Genomic DNA, 16,437 nt, shown 5'->3' on the forward strand with positions numbered 1-16,437 from the left:
CACAACTTCCCAGTAATAAGTTTAATTGCTTGCCATTATCCACTCGACAATACAGGCATGAGCTTTTTCCGAATTCGCGGAATATCCGTGATTTCTTTTCTACCTCGGGGACAAAAACTATTATCCTAACACACTGTAGCATACGCAATCTGGAGCCCATACCGCAGTTTTGCAAAGTTCCGTGATATTTTATTTACCCCAGGCTCATCCCTGACAATAGCAATGGCAAATAGACACGACCTTTAAAATAGGACATGTCATGTTCACTCGGTTTAAAAGGTTACCTTGGTTAAAGTATATAAACGTGAAATATACCAGCTTGATATATGAATGGTTTATCTGCAGGGAGAGAATGCTCACTGTGGCTTCCCCGAAATCGCCTTTGGTAGATACAGCGATACTCTGATCAAGAAGGGTTACAAAGTGGCAAGGATTGAGCAGACTGAAACTCCAGATATGATGCAAGAGAGATGCCGAGGTTGTGAGTAGAAACAATAAAAATAATAATAATCAGCAGTTATATTTATGACGCTTAACTGACGACAAATGTGGGAGAAACCCGCAATGGCTAATGGATTACATCTTACATGACGGGTGGCTTTCAATTCAACATTCAACTCTAGTTTGGATTTTTTTTTTCAATTTAGAATGTCATTTCAGATGGGAAAACCATACAGTAGATTGCTGTTGGATGAAAAGCCCTGTGTACTATGACCCGGCCGGGTATCAAACCCAGAACCTTGGGATTGCTAAGCCTCGTTGCTTTAAATGCCACCGCCTTTATCCACAGTCTTTAATTGTCAGCCTAATTAGACTGTTGAGAATAGTTCCATTACACTTCCATACATTTGAACTTTGAACGATAAGGAAATTTTCTGGATTTGATCCACAATCTCCATGGATTTGTGTTAAAGTCAATGTTTGCCTCATTAACTCTGTTGATCATAAGATAATCTATCATAAGATAATCTATTTTAGGTTTGTTGTTGCTGTATCCTCATGTTTCTTTATTAAGTATCTGAAAACTAATTGCATTGCCTTGACATTTGACCAAGATATCCCATGCCTGCTTGCCATAAAACAGTAACATTAAGATGATTACAAGTTTGTCTATTGGTATGTGTCCTCCCCCCTCCCATCATGCTCTCCTCCTCCATCCCCAACCACCTCCACCCCCTTTTGTTCTTTCATGTAAGATATCAGAGCATCTGTTCTCATTTATTTTTATCCAGTGGGAAGAATGGCAACCAAGTTTGACAAAGTTGTGAAGAGAGAAGTTTGCAGAGTATCAAGCAAAGGTATCAATCAACTTATTTCACATCAAATTGTTAATTTTCTCTGGTAATTTCGTGGTTAATTAAGCTATTTTTAGACTTATCACCACTGACTAAAGTTTGTAAGAGGTAGTTAATGTTACGTCTACGGTGTCAGTGGAATAGGTAACCTCATGAAGTGCTGTGCTCTATCAGGTGAGCAGTACTAACTGTTTTGTTGTTGGTGACAGTCCAAAGTCCACTTAATTAAATGCACTTGTTTTGTATTGAATGTTGGAACCAAACATTATAAGATATTGACCAAGATCAACACATGTGTCATTGGACACCATCCAATATAAACACATGTAGGTAATACATACATGGAACTAATATGATGCCAGTGCATCAAATAAATTTAGGCAATTTGATCTGACAAAGAAATGGTCACTTACAGATCTGCATCACTTAAAGGGTGTGAAGACACAAAGGGCACAAAGCCGGTAATCTGACCTAGTTTCGAATGAGGTGTAACAGAAGTGTTAGACACCCATCGATCCCCAAACATACACACACAGCTTGCTACCGTCGGTAATTAGACACTAGTGTACAGTCAATACATACAGCTACGGTCAGTACCCACAACACAGTGAACATAGCAGCGATGGACATCTAGATAAAAGATAACAAGGTATCACGTTTCATTACTGTCTGCATTTTGTAGCGACAACAAGAAAACTTCACTTGCAAGCAACAGAAAAGTTAACTTTTCAGAGCGGGGCACACGGCTTGGGGGGATCTTCAGTGCCTTTAAGTGCTGGATACACTAGTTGGTGAAGCACAGGACTTGTGTAGGGAATAATATAATAGCCGGTATTGCATCGCAGAATGCTATATAAAATGGTCAAATTGGTGTAGAAATCCAAAGATTTATAGCTGTTTGTTTCCTGGGAAACGTATCTTATAAAAGACAAAGTGCAGAGACTGCTATACACAACTTGACCAATAAATTATTCTCTGTTTTGGTGTTTTGGAGATCACTGGCTCTAATCTCATTATACCCAAAGGTTTCTGTTCTATTTTTCTCATTGTTTATCATTTCCCAGTTGATATTCTGTAGTTAATATACTGTATAATAATTTAATCATTAAGTTATATGGGAAACAACATTTTGCAACAACGGAAGCAGCCATTTTGAAGCAAATATGTTGAATAAAAACCAAATCCACTTCCTGTTCTACTTTCCTTTCGACAGGAACAAGAACTTACAGTTTTATTGACGGAGATTCTTGTGATAGCCAGAGTAGCTATCTTCTCGCAGTAGCTGAGAGAAGTGAGGGGGACACAGTGGGTGAAGAGAGTACCTACGGTGTCTGCTTTGTCGATACCTCCATTGGCAAATTTCATGTGAGTTTTGTTATAATGTACTTGCTGTAAGAGGAGATTGCAAAAAGACATTTGAAATCGTCTCTTCTGTTCATGTACTAAAAGGCACAAAGATTTATGGAGTTAAATTACTTTTTAACCATCCTCCTTTCCCATCCACACACCTTCCTTTACTGACCAAAGTCAACATCATAGCTTGCTAAATTCTGTGTCTAACCTTCATGTATCATCTTTATGTGATTGTTGCAAAATCACACCTGAAAATTTGCACGGAGCAGATGTTCCATGTACCTGTTCGTCTTAATGCTTATGTGATCACACAGGTAATGTTTGCTTAGTTGGTAAACCAGGAATCGCCTGATAATCAAAGTGTTAACAGCTCACAATTCTCCATCTCTGATACAAGGCCAGCCTAGACTAGCAACAACTAATGTGAACCTTTGTTACTAGACTAAGTTTTTGTCTGTACTGTTTGCTTTCAAAGGGAAGCCTAAGTGAAGTTCACTTGCTATGAACTTGTGATAGGGCTGAGTTAGTCTGATGTCGGTTTTCAAATGTAAACCTGGGCAAGGTGCACCAGCTATAAACATGTGTTTGAGCTAACTTGGAAATGGTTTATTCTTGAAAGGAATCCTTGGTTTTGTATGCCGGGTATGAACATGTGGTTGGGCTATCTTAAGTTTAAATGGTTGATTTAAGAAGGAAACCTTGGCTTGGTACCCCTATTAGGAATTTGTGTAAAGTTGAAAGTGTTGACCTTTCCATCAAAAAGTCAATTTTCTCAAGATTTTAAATATATTTTTTGATTTTACATGCTAACAAATTAGTCATAAAATAAAATTCATTGTTACGCATATGGAGAGAAATTCTGATCAAAATGGCAACCAACTGGCTTAAATTGCATTGTTTTCTTTTCTTTAAAATAATAATGGGCTCAAACTAAAGAAACATGAATGATCCTAATATATGAAATATAATAATAACAGTTTTTCTTTACTTCCAAGACGTTATTATTTTACTTTCCTGTAGATTGGTCAGTTCAGAGATGACAGACATAGCTCCAGATTTAGGACACTGATTTCTCATCATTCGCCAGCTCAGGTACATATTTTTCTTTATATTTGGATTGATGATGTATTCACTACTCCTTGGTTCTTCCTACCACTTAGGAAACGATGAGGAAAAGTGCAGTCTGCTGGTAAATTGCGACCTTTTAAAAACTGCATGACTGCGGCCAGTGGAACTTTATAGTGTAATTTATAACATAATTCTCTTAGATGCATTCATGATAATCATAATAATAATAATAATAATATAAGAATTTGTAAAGCGCTTTTATCCAGTTAAAAAAACTGCTCATAAGTGCTGCAGGAGCAAAGTACCCAAAATGGACACAACAGTTATTAAACAAATGGATACGCATTCATGAATAAGAACATCTTGAGTTCTTCTCTGGAAAGTTGACACATGCTGGATTGTTCCAGAGCTGTGGAGCTGATCTAGCAAAGCAGCGTTCCCCATAGGGGGAAGTGCGAAAAGTAGGGTACCTATAGGAAACAGTAAATTTACCTCACTGTAAATGTAGATTTGCTGGGATGAAATGCTATCTTTAACATGAACATTATGCAAAGCACAACTTTGTATCTATTATATTCTATGTTATGTAGTATTTGCTTTTTTGCCCCAGAGGTGTCTTAGGTACATCATTAATCTGCAGCATCTGGTGGATATGGGAAAAAAGGTTTCATTTTAGCTTCAGTCAAATTGCTAGTGAATCAATACTGTACATAACTTTCATAGTGAATTAATGTGAGTGGGGGATAGATTGTAGTATTTATAAAGTTCTTATGGCATTTGTGAAACTATTTGTTTCTTTCTAAGTACCTTTTGTGCCCATTTTACCGGCACTATCTGTTTTCTTGTCATTTGTTGAAGGTTTTACTAGAAAGAGGGAAACTGTCACAGAAGTCTCATCAGATCATTCAAAATAATCTTCTCTCTGTGCTGAAAGACCAACTGGTACCTGGCAGTGAATTCTGGAGTGCTCAAAAAACCCTGAAGGTGTTGTCAGATAAAAATTGTTTCGAAGATACAGTGAAAGATAAGAAAGATGCAGATGACAACATCCAAAATTGGCCAGACGTTATCAAAAAGATGGTTTCAGAGGGTCAGTGTTCTTAGATTTTAGCAAAATACGAGGGAGAAATTTTTTTATTTTGTGGTATTCCTCTCCAACGAAATATGCCTAAAATAAATCATGTATTTCGTTGCTAACATGAAACCTTGAGTTTTGTAACCTTTATTGACTGTTTCTAAAGAACAAAGTATGTTTGCCTAAGAATTGATTTGTATGTGTGTAAATATGTGTTGTATGTTGACAGCTTAGGCTTTCTAACTGTTTGTTGCATTGCACGTGACCCTGTAAAAGCACATATTAAGTACAGTATGATATAACTGGATTCTTTATTCAGTCATTGTAGACTTTATTTAACATGCCTGTGTCATGTTCTAGCAAATTTGTAACTTTCATTGAAAAACTTGCAGCCATGAATTCTCTGGGAATTTTAGAATTATAGTATATATTCTAGTTCAAGAGTAACAATGTGTACTCATGCTTATAGAAACTTGTACTTATGCCCTTATTACTCATACCAAGGGAGATTATACTGGTACTGGTACTCATGCTGTTGTACTTGTACTTATACTGTTGTACTCGTAATCATGCTGTTGTACTAGTACTCATGCTGTTTACTCGTATTAATGCTTTTGTACTCATGTTAATGCTGTTGTACTTGTACTCATGCATTTTCACTTGTACTCATGCTGTTGTACTCAAACTCATGCTGTTGTACTCTAATCATGCTGTTGTATTTATACTCATGCTGTTTTACTTGTACTCATGCTGTTGTACTCAAACTCATGCTGTTGTACTCTAATCATGCTGTTGTATTTATACTTATGCTGTTTTACTTGTACTCATGCTGTTGTACTCAAACTCATGCTGTTGTACTCTAATCATGCTGTTGTATTTATACTCATGCTGTTTTACTTGTACTGCAACTGTGACTAATTTTAAGGAAGATTGTGTGTTTCTCCAGCCTTTTTATCTTTCATTCAATTCGGTACTTAACAAATTTTTCCTTCTTAAGACTTAACATCAAGAGATTTGCTTATAAATGATGATAAACCATCTGTGATGATAATTTCTCAACAGGTGATTCTCTTGGTTTGACACCAAAGAGTAGGTATGAACTGGCCCTATCAGCTCTTGGTGCCTGCATCTGGTATCTCAAGGAATGCAAACTGGAACAGGAACTGCTATCAATGTGTAGCTTTGAAGAGTACCGCCCACTAGATACAAAACATGTTACTAAGGAAACTGACGAGGCTGTTTTTTCCAAGACAAGACAACATTTAGTAAGCACAATATTAAAATTTTCCCTCCTTTCCTCTTGCCTGTTAAAAAGTAGACACAACAAAACAAACGTGAAAATTAGCCAGTTTTTTCTCCTTTGTAGGGCAATAATTCCTCTAACCCCATTCCCTCTTGCACAGACACACCCAGACACATTTCTTGACCACTTCAGACTGACTATCAAGCAATGATATTTCACAGTCTGACAAGGATCTCTTTTCTTGGTTCAAACTTGCTCTGAGAACGTAAAGCTGTGATTTGCAGGAGTAGCAATTGCAGTAGAATTCTTATGATTGTCTCCTCACTTTGGTACAGTTTGAAAATAAGGTAGCTTGAAAATAAGCTATCCTTACACATCTTCTCTATGAGCTACCAGGGTAACAGACTATGATGATGATAGTTTTTCCTACAAGTTATAGTGAAAACCTCATATTGTAAAGGATTCAAACTTGATTCAAACCAGTGTTACATTAGTAATTTTGCTTCTACTTAAATTCACAGGTTCTGGATGGAATTTCTCTCTCAAATCTTGAAATTTTGCAAAATAGCCTAACAGGAGATCAGGATGGAACTCTACTAGAGCGCCTTGACCGATGTTCAACCCCGTTTGGAAAACGGCTATTTAGACAGTGGCTTTGTGCACCTCTCTGTAACCCCAACTCAATTAATGATAGGTATGAACAATAACTAGCTATAAGCCAACAGGCCAGACCTTTTTGCCTGTCAGCAGTTCATGAAATTTCTCTATCAGGATGTGATCACAGAGTGACCAGCAAATACCTTTATGACTGGGTAAACAGGGAATGCACAAAGGGAAGAATCAAAATCTGACACCAGAGTTTGACCATTTTATCTGAGTCCTTTCTTTATAGGAACTGGTATTAATGTGGAAGTAAAACCAAATACAAAGTGTCTTTTTAGTGATGAAATTACATTCCTGTTTTTATTTTTGTTGAGGGCAAATGTAGTTTGTGGCAAACTATCTCAAATACTGTTAATTTTGAAGGAATAGTTATTTTTGGTATTGTTCTTTATTTGTATCTTAATAATTTTTACCTTTTGTCTGAAACCAGTATTAAAATATTGAGATGATATTAAAGAGAAGGTTCAATGGATGATGAGGTGTCAAAGGTCAAAATGTTAGCATTAACTTACTTAATACTTACATAATCCTTGACGATGGACTCAAATTTAGGGTTAGAAAAGTTTTAAAGAGAAACCCATTTAATCTTGTTTTTGATTTGTTTACTTTGTTATTCCTTTAAGTAAAGAGAGGGTGTTTATGTGCTTTAGTTTCCAAGGACACTGTTGAACTATCAGAAAAAACCTTGGTACAGTGCCTTTAGGTTATTTTCATTTCCTTCTTTCTGTCTTTGATCTTTCCAAACTGTTAATTTAAAAATGTATAAAGTATTTCTATACAAATTTTCATCTACTGATGCTTAATTTCAGACTCAATGCAGTTGAGGACTTGATGGAACACCAAGATCAAGTCACGGAAGCTGTTGAAGTTCTCAAGAAGCTGCCCGACTTGGAGAGGTTTCTCAGCAAGTAAGTCCCCTTTTAAAGCAGCTTTGTCTCAAACTTTAAGCATAGCAGAATGTATTAAAGTATTGCTTAAGTTGCAGTAGTCATATTATCTAAGAAAAATGACTGTTTATAGTTGAGGTTGCATAGCTCTAACTAACCTTCTGAAGACGTCAGAACACGAAACAAGGTGTGGTGAAAATAATATCACCAGACTCATATCCCTAGGCAATGAGCAAGTGCTCCTCAGTGGACTTTTATCCCTTCTCTGCTTACATTCACAAGAGAAGATTTGATGTAGGTTATATAAACATCTACTTGAAAGGTTACTTAATAAAATCACTCGACTCATTCTGTGTGTAACCATATCGGATAGCTGAATGTGGATTCCTCTGTTTTATGGGAATAGTTCAATAGCTTTCGATGTCATCTGTAATTGAGAATTTCATCAAACTGAAAATTGATTTTTCAGAAATATTATTGTTTGCTCTGTGGATAAATCATTTAATTTTAAAAAGGATAAATATCAACTCAATTGCCCACATGACTTCTGTCATTCTTTGTTGCCAGATGCATTCATTAAATACCACCAATTTAAAACTATATATATCTTTGACATACAAAATACTATGAGGATGGGGTTTTGACCTAAAAATGCCAAATTTTCCAGCAATTCTGTCACAGCAGTCGACTCCATCCATGGGGATCCCCTTCTAAATAAAGTATTTTTTATGCCCGACCTAATAACTACCTTGGAATTTCCTAATTTTGTTGCCAGGATACACAGCCTTGGATCTCTTCGGAAGAGTGAGGATCATCCCGATGGCAGAGCTATATTTTTTGAAGATGCTACTTATGGGTGAGTTAATTCACCCTGGCAATGACGTTCTATTGCTTTTGATATTTTTTGTTTCGGTTGACTGATTATTTTAATCTAAAGTAATGATTTTACCTTAAAAATTAAATTAGCCAGCAATACATATCTACAAATATTTGAAGCCATTGTATGCACTCTGTCTATTTGTGGAGTATGATGACACCATGGTGGATAACATGATGTTATATACTACAAAGCAGTAGTATCTTCATTCTGTTTTAAGTGATAATAAACACGCCCCCCTCATAAATATGGATTTTAACAGTATAATAATCCCTGGTAGTGGACGGATGAGACACCCGTCTGCCGCAACCAACCGACACAGATATTCTCTGATCATGCAGTGTATTCAAAGTTATATAACAATCGTTTTAATGAATAGGTCTCTGCCATTCTTTCATGTTTATATGGTTATTTACCATCTCCCTCTCTTTTCAATCTTACATGCATGTTTTGGCCATCATTTCCTTTTGTACATTTTTATTTTCTGTTATTACTTTTTCTAGAACACTTTTATTTTATTTTTTTATGTACTCTATTTATATTTTATCATTCTGATCATTTATTTATCCTTTTAGGGATACATTTAAATTGAATCTGTCTTTCAATCTGTCCTTACCATGCTTAAACATGCACAAAAACTTAATTAACCTTTACCAGAGAATGGTCTAGTTCACCCACGTCCCACTTGAATAAGAGAATCATGCAATTTAACCTATAAACAGTACAACAATAGTTTTGAGCTCAATCACCATGTGCTGATACAACCCTTCCTTGCTCACGCTTAACATACTATGACAGAAACCAAAACGTTGATTATGAAAATTACATCTTTTACCTCTCTTGACAGAAAGCGAAAGATTCTTGATTTCCTGACTACACTCGATGGTTTCCAGGATGCAGGAGACATTCTCAAAATATTTCAAAAGAGAGCTCCAAAATTTAAGTAAGTGATGCGAGACATTCTAAATGAAATGACAATAAAAGTTGCCCTGTCTTTTATGATATATATATTAACTTGCCTAGTTTTACGTGTTTGTCGAGAAAAAATTACTGCTCTTCTATCTAATATCTGGAGGTTTGGGAGGGGAAAGTTGGGGAGCAGCTGGTTAGGGGCATAACCTTACAGGTCAAGAAAGATATGTCTTAGGTCTTATCATCTGACATCGTTTTGTTTATACAACAGAGAGTCAGAAGTACTCCTGATAATTGTTATTACTTGCGTTGCATTGCTACACTGCAACCAGTTAATGTGAACTATGTGAATAGATTGTCAGCAGTTGTAGGCTCATTTCGCACTCATTTGAAACTCAAAACTACGCTTGAACACAGAGATAGTGCCTTTTTTCTTTGTGATTTTAATGTCGTTCACTGTAAAATAGAAATACAAATATGAACTATCAAACGCTATCAAAAATAAACGGAACTATGTAGAAAAAATACATATAGTACTACAATATTAACATTCCGTGATACGAATTGCACTAATGCATTCAGAATACAAAGAATAGAGTTTTGCAGAAATACGAGTGTAGCTACTGTCTGACCCGTTGCCTCTGAGTTTAACCCTTTGATAGTCAGAAGTGAACTATGTGGACCATCAAGTATAGACTTACTTCTGTTAATTTATTGTAGCAGTGGAACTCAATGCTCTCTTATTTGTAGTTAAACCTACAGGCAGATTTATTTTTGACTGTTACTTTGCTCATATTTCATGTTGCTAAGGAGTTGTTCATATTGCTAAGGAGTTGTTCATGTTCAGGGTTTTTGTTAAGAAATGAAGTAGGTGGGTCAAGTTGAAAAGTAGGCGGGACTGTCTGTACGCGGACATGGGGGAGGGGTCTAAGGGGAGGGGTCCCCCCTCCGGAAAATTGCAATTTAAAAAGTCTCTAGATGCAAAATGGTGCAATATACAGTTGTTTGGTCAATGATATTGCCCCCCTCCCAATCACCCCTTTCTTCAATCTGTCCTATTTTTCTTTTTTTCTCCTGAATTTTTTTATTAACACTCGGGTCATGGAGCCTAGGGAGGTAGCTATGCCACTGAACCGAACTTAGCAAGGGTGTGTCGCACTTGCTGCATTAAATGAAGTGCGATCATAACAAAATGATAATAGGTCTACGGTACCTACAAAGTGAGTAGGATTTTACTGCCAAAAAATACCCAACTAGGTCTGTGATAGAACCTTCTGTTTTTTATTCAGCTTTTATCTCTGTTGAGCAACAATTTGTATGTCAAGAGAAGCCCTTCGCCTACCTCTACTCTCACCCACCCCTCGGCCTCATCTCCTCGACCATACTACTAATGTTCAACTTCTTGTAGATTTTACCAACAGTTAACTGCTGTGACAGTTTCAATCACACCTGACCTGGTTGTGGGTATTTATTCCTCTCGATTTTTTTCGTCATTTTTTTTTTTTTTTTTTTTTTTTAATTTTTTTTTACTGAGCGTAGCAAAGTAGCCGGGTCATGTACGTGCAGTAAGCAGGTCATTTGACCCGGGTCCCGGCTACTAACGAAAACCCTGATGTTGCTAAGGAGTTGTTCATGTTGCTAAGGAGATGTTCATGTTGTTGAGAAGATATTCACATGGTTGTGTTTACAGATCAAAGATTCTTAGACAGAGTTTACTCCTGGAGAGAGAGGATGACAGTAAGGGAGGTCGGTATCCGGATTTGAAGGAACATTTGGATCTGTTTGATGTGAGTATTGGTTTAGGTTTCTTTCCTATATCTTACTAATTTATTTCTATCTTTGGATTAACTTTTATAGATAGGTAATCCACATTATGTTGGGATTAATACAGAATTTATGACTGGTTTGGATAGATGTATGATTTAAGTATTGGTGAAGGTTTCTACTGTTTGGATGGAATCTCTCCTATCTTAGTAATGGTTTTCAATATTTGGATTCATTTTTGTAGATACCTGTAGGTGTTGCACATTATATGAAATGTTTGATCATATATTGGGAATAAGACAGATTTTAGGACCGGTTTCCTGCACCCGTTGTCAACCCTGTTTAATGCACAGTCTTGCAAGCATCCAAACTTGTTGTTGGGTAATATAGGGAGTTTACTAACTTTGTAAATAAGCATATAAAATTATAAATAAATAATTCAGTACTAATATTCCAGTACTCTCAGACTAAAATACAACATTACACTGTGTCTATTGTCAAGGGGATAATTAGACATTCATTGTGATTTAAAAAAAATCTGTGGTGACCTTCTGTGTTTGCTCTTATATCTTCTTAAATAATATCACAAATCTGTTTGGCAACATTGATAAAATGTTGAGTTTTTATGTGATCACATCTTCACTACTAGTGTTCACATCCTGTGTTCACATCTCGCATCAAGTGTTCACATATTGACTACTGGCTGTTGTATTATGACATATATTACTTTTGATTATTACAAGTAGTTCTTATTTAGCATTGCTGCCCTCTATTCTTAAGAATGGTATGTTTGTTTAGGTTTGCTGTTAGTGGCTGCTAACTTCTATTAGATATGTATACTTGACAACAACACAAGACAAAAAGCAGAATTAAACATCTTATTAAACATCTTCTGTAAGAAGATAAGTGACAATACTTCACTGGCCAATAAAGTTTTACCCCAAATATTAGTAGAATAATTCTATTGAAGTTAGTTTATGTGAACTTTCTATTGATAAATTATGATTAAATCTGGTAATGTCTTTTCTTGCATTCCTTCTTCAGAATGCATTCGACAAGAAGAAGGCCAAAGATGCCGGTGCGATCGTTCCGAGACCGGGAGTTGATGAAGATTACGATGAAGCTTTGCGTGACATCAAAGCAACACAGAGGAAGTTTGACGAGTACTTGGAAAAACAACGACGAAGATTAGGATGTTCTGTAAGATTCTCAGCCTCTTTATTTTCTGACAATTTGGTAAACTGTAACCTTGCAAGCCTTTGGGTAATGTGATCTTGAAATGCTCAACTAAACATTTCTATGCATAATATGGCTAATGAGGAAAAAACAAGGTAGCAGTTCCACAACCTTAAAAGGGACAAAGCGAAAACAAAACAAGTTGCCGATCAGGCATCATATATATCATGGCAATTTATTTCTCTTTTGCTGATTTTTGTAACTCGGTTTCATTCCTGAAATGTCTGTGCGGGTGCACTATTTCTCCCTTCCCCTCCCTCTACTACCATATGGTTACACCACTGGGTTGGATGTCACATTTAGTCTGTAGCAGTAATTTTCATTCTCATAGAAAAAAAATAAAACTCTGTGAAGCTTGGAATGATTCAAAGTAATGATAGCACAATTGAGTCTTTAACCTATCATAAACATCTAAATGTACAGGGGTAGCACAATTGAGTCTTTAGCCTATCCATAACATCTAAATGTACTTGGTAGCACAATTGAGTCTTTAACCTATCCATAACAACTAAATGTACTGGGATATCACAATTGAGTCTGTAACCTATCCATAACATCTAAATGTACTGGGATATCACAATTGAGTCTTTAACCTATCCATAACATCTAAATGTACTGGGATATCACAATTGAGTCTTTAACCTATCCATAATATCTAAATGTACTGGGATAGCACAACTGAGTCTTTAGCCTATCAATAACATCTAAATGTACTGGGGTAGCACAATTGAGTCTTTAACCTACCCATAACATCTAAATGTACAAGGTAGTACAATTGTGTCTTTAAGCTATCCATAACATCTAAATGTACAGGGTAGCACAATTGTGTCTTTAAGCTATCCATAACATCTAAATGTACTGGGGTAGCACAATTGCGTCTGTAAACCTATCCATAACATCTTAATGCTCTGGGATAGCACAATTGAGTCTTTAACCTATCCATAACATTTAAATTGTACTGGGGTAGAGCTCAATTGAGTCTTTAACCTATTCATAACATCCAAATGTACTGGGGTAGCACAACTGAGTCTTTAGCCTATCAATAACATCCATATGTACTGGGGTACCTCAATTGAATCTTTAGCCTATCAATAACATCTAAATGTACTGGGGTAGCACAATTGAGTATTTTACCTATCCATTACATCTAAATGTACTAGGTTTGTCATTGCACAAATCTTCACGTCTTTGGAACAATATTTTGCCAATTATTGATAATTCACTCAGTGATTGATGTACTGTATACACACATCGATTGTTTGTATTTTTATATGCAGAGCATCAAGTACTGGGGATCGGCTAAGAATCGCTTCCAGCTGGAAGTACCCGAGGCTGCTCTTTCTCGAAAAACGCCAGAAGAATACGAGCTACAGTCATCAAAGAAAGGTTTTAAACGTTACTGGACTCCAGTCATCACGGACTTGCTGGCAGATCTTATAACCGCTGAAGATCGTAGAGATGTTGCATTAAAAGATTCCATGAGAAGAGTCTTTCATAAGTTTGATGAACAGTAAGGCTTATAACCTCTCATAGTTCACTCTGGCATTACATCATTTAAAGTTGCTGAATAATTCTGCAACAGTATTGGAGATTGTCAAAAGCCCTTCATTGACGAACCTTACTCTTCCAGCTGCATTGTTGCGATTCCCTATCAAAGTATCCTTCCACATGCATGTATGACCCTGGCACCTGAACTGTGGTAGTAAGTGCATATATTTTGTAGGACATTGATGCTCACTTAAAGGAGCTACCCTCAGAGTCATACTTAGCTAACAGTCATAGAGTTGTAAAGCAGTAAGTTGCCTAGGAGATTCAATAGATTCATAGAGACTTGTACTCATACTGGTACTCATACAAGTCTTGAGTCTGGATGCTGCCATGTTCTAGTCATATTCTCCAGCCACAACAGATCATGAATACTTACATGAAGTCTGTTAATTTACAAGTACAGTATATCAATACTAAGCCTAAGCTTATATAAGCACTATCCTGTCAAAGATAGTCAGTCTAGCCTAACTTGCATATAACACTATCGGCTGTGTTTTATTGCCATAAAGTATTTGCCAATTTAAATACTGCATGCACCTTTTTAGGTGAGAGGTACATTGCATCATTTTACATGTCTGAAAATATAAACAGTTGTAGGCAGTCCCAAACTGTCGTACTAACACTTTACCACCTTCATGTAAAATAGTCCAGCCTGCTACATTTAATATCATTCGTATGAAAATAATTTTGAATGAAAGTACAATCACAAAGCCTATTGTGTTTCTACAGTTACAAACAATGGGACCAGGCTGTTCAGTGCCTAGCAGTGATAGATGTTCTGATAAGCTTATCAAACTTCAGCATGGCTGGAGAAGATGTCATGTGCCGGCCAGAGTTTGTGGAACCCACCAAGGATACTAAGGTAATCCCCTTAAAATTTATTCAGAAACTGAGATGACTTTGACCTTTCTTTCATACAACCGGTAAAAACACAAGAACAAAGCCAATGAGGATAACTTTCACCATATTAATTGCAAAATAAATCACATTTAGTCAAATTTGAAACTCCTTCAGAAAGGAATTTCTGGGTGCCTGAAGTTCATTGCTTAGAAAATTGTTGAAAATTTACTGCATCTTTAGGTTTGAAACCACAACCACATAGTATTTCATCGCAAACTGAAGATGTTAATGTTTTAAATTTGATATTTTGCATCTGACAACGGCAAAATGAATGATGTCATCAAGGCAATGCAGCTGAAAATTAGTTTTGTTTTTGTGATATATATATATTTTGTAACTGACTAATTCACATGGAAAACCCATATTTGCATAATAGTTGTGGTTTGATGAAATTGTAACTTCATGGAGCATTGAATGCTAATGAAACATTCAAAATGTACCAGGTTTCAAGAATAAATCAACAAGAAGATTTTAATTGCCTAAGTAAAGTATTTAAGAAACATTTACCCTGAGGGCATCTTAGAGCCCACCTAATGTGGTCCACTTACCTGGAGTAACTGAATGTTAAAAGCCAGTCAAAAGTAGGATACATTCAATCAACCATATCTTAAGTTAGGGACAAGATATTGAGATTGAAGTTTCAACTATCCTTGTGTTTGAGATTGAATGGTAATTAACTCTTGAATTGGAGAGAGCAAACCAACTGCTAACAAATGCTAGAACCCTGCTAGATCTCTTAGTTAGAATGAATGAAGGAAGGAAATTATCATTGGTATCTATGGAAACCTGTTATAAATAAGACAAGTTGATGCTATTTAAAAAAAAAGGGTGAAATGTTAAAAGATATTCAAAGGAAGTGTTCAAACAATTTTTTTTTACTTTTACAGCCTTTCATAGCAATTGAAAATGGCCGCCATCCTTGCATCGTAAGAACATTTTCTGGAGGCGATTACATCCCTAACCATACATATATCGGGACATCAGATGTAAGTGATCACTTAAAGTTGGAAATTATTTCAGACTGTGATTTTCTTATTTCCACCAGTTTTTTTTCTTCTTCAAAGTAGGTATCACATGAGGAACAAACTGAATCACAGAGATTATGTAGATGGGCAACATGCAGTCCTCAAACCGATTTGTGGCGGCCTGCAGCAAGGTTTTTTGATGCCCTTTTATCGTGGCTTGCACAACCTTATTAGAATATGGGTTGATGAAGACATAGCTAAGCCAGAATGACAAAACACTCAATCCAAGGCAACATTTAGCACCGAGATGTTGATCAATATTCTGCTTGAAATTGACTGGCTTTGTTAACATTGTCTGCTCTATCATAGGTTTCCATGGATACCAGTGATGGCTCATGTGACACCAGTTGTTGTGTGTTGGTCACGGGTCCCAACATGGGCGGTAAATCTACTTTGATGAGGCAAGTCGGTCTCATCGTTATCACGGCCCAGCTTGGTTGCTATGTCCCAGCAGACAGCTGCAAGCTCACACCAGTCGACAGGGTATTTACAAGACTGGGAGCTCGGGATAATATTATGTCAGGTAAGGGGTCTGTTAGAATTACTGCTGAGGGATTTGGTTCGTTCCTACAAATATCTGGGGAAATTGGT

At 36.4% G+C, this 16,437-nt stretch overlaps 1 protein-coding gene across 1 annotated transcript in view; it reads left to right on the forward strand.

The window, feature by feature from the left end:
* The window catches only part of LOC139984203 (DNA mismatch repair protein Msh6-like), a 43,843-nt gene that overhangs the window by 16,641 nt on the left and 10,765 nt on the right, over positions 1 to 16,437 (forward strand). The window contains exons 11-26 of the mRNA XM_071997996.1: positions 346 to 481; positions 1,233 to 1,298; positions 2,509 to 2,660; positions 3,669 to 3,740; positions 4,575 to 4,806; positions 5,854 to 6,056; positions 6,556 to 6,728; positions 7,507 to 7,605; positions 8,360 to 8,440; positions 9,309 to 9,404; positions 11,064 to 11,160; positions 12,182 to 12,337; positions 13,651 to 13,883; positions 14,651 to 14,783; positions 15,709 to 15,807; positions 16,156 to 16,369. Coding sequence (XP_071854097.1) covers positions 346 to 481; positions 1,233 to 1,298; positions 2,509 to 2,660; positions 3,669 to 3,740; positions 4,575 to 4,806; positions 5,854 to 6,056; positions 6,556 to 6,728; positions 7,507 to 7,605; positions 8,360 to 8,440; positions 9,309 to 9,404; positions 11,064 to 11,160; positions 12,182 to 12,337; positions 13,651 to 13,883; positions 14,651 to 14,783; positions 15,709 to 15,807; positions 16,156 to 16,369 — 2,242 coding nt within the window. The remainder of the gene's footprint in view (positions 1 to 345; positions 482 to 1,232; positions 1,299 to 2,508; positions 2,661 to 3,668; positions 3,741 to 4,574; positions 4,807 to 5,853; positions 6,057 to 6,555; positions 6,729 to 7,506; positions 7,606 to 8,359; positions 8,441 to 9,308; positions 9,405 to 11,063; positions 11,161 to 12,181; positions 12,338 to 13,650; positions 13,884 to 14,650; positions 14,784 to 15,708; positions 15,808 to 16,155; positions 16,370 to 16,437) is intronic.

The sequence above is a fragment of the Apostichopus japonicus genome, chromosome 17, assembly GCF_037975245.1.
Source record: "Apostichopus japonicus isolate 1M-3 chromosome 17, ASM3797524v1, whole genome shotgun sequence".
In the NCBI taxonomy this organism is placed as follows: Eukaryota; Metazoa; Echinodermata; class Holothuroidea; order Aspidochirotida; family Stichopodidae; genus Apostichopus; species Apostichopus japonicus.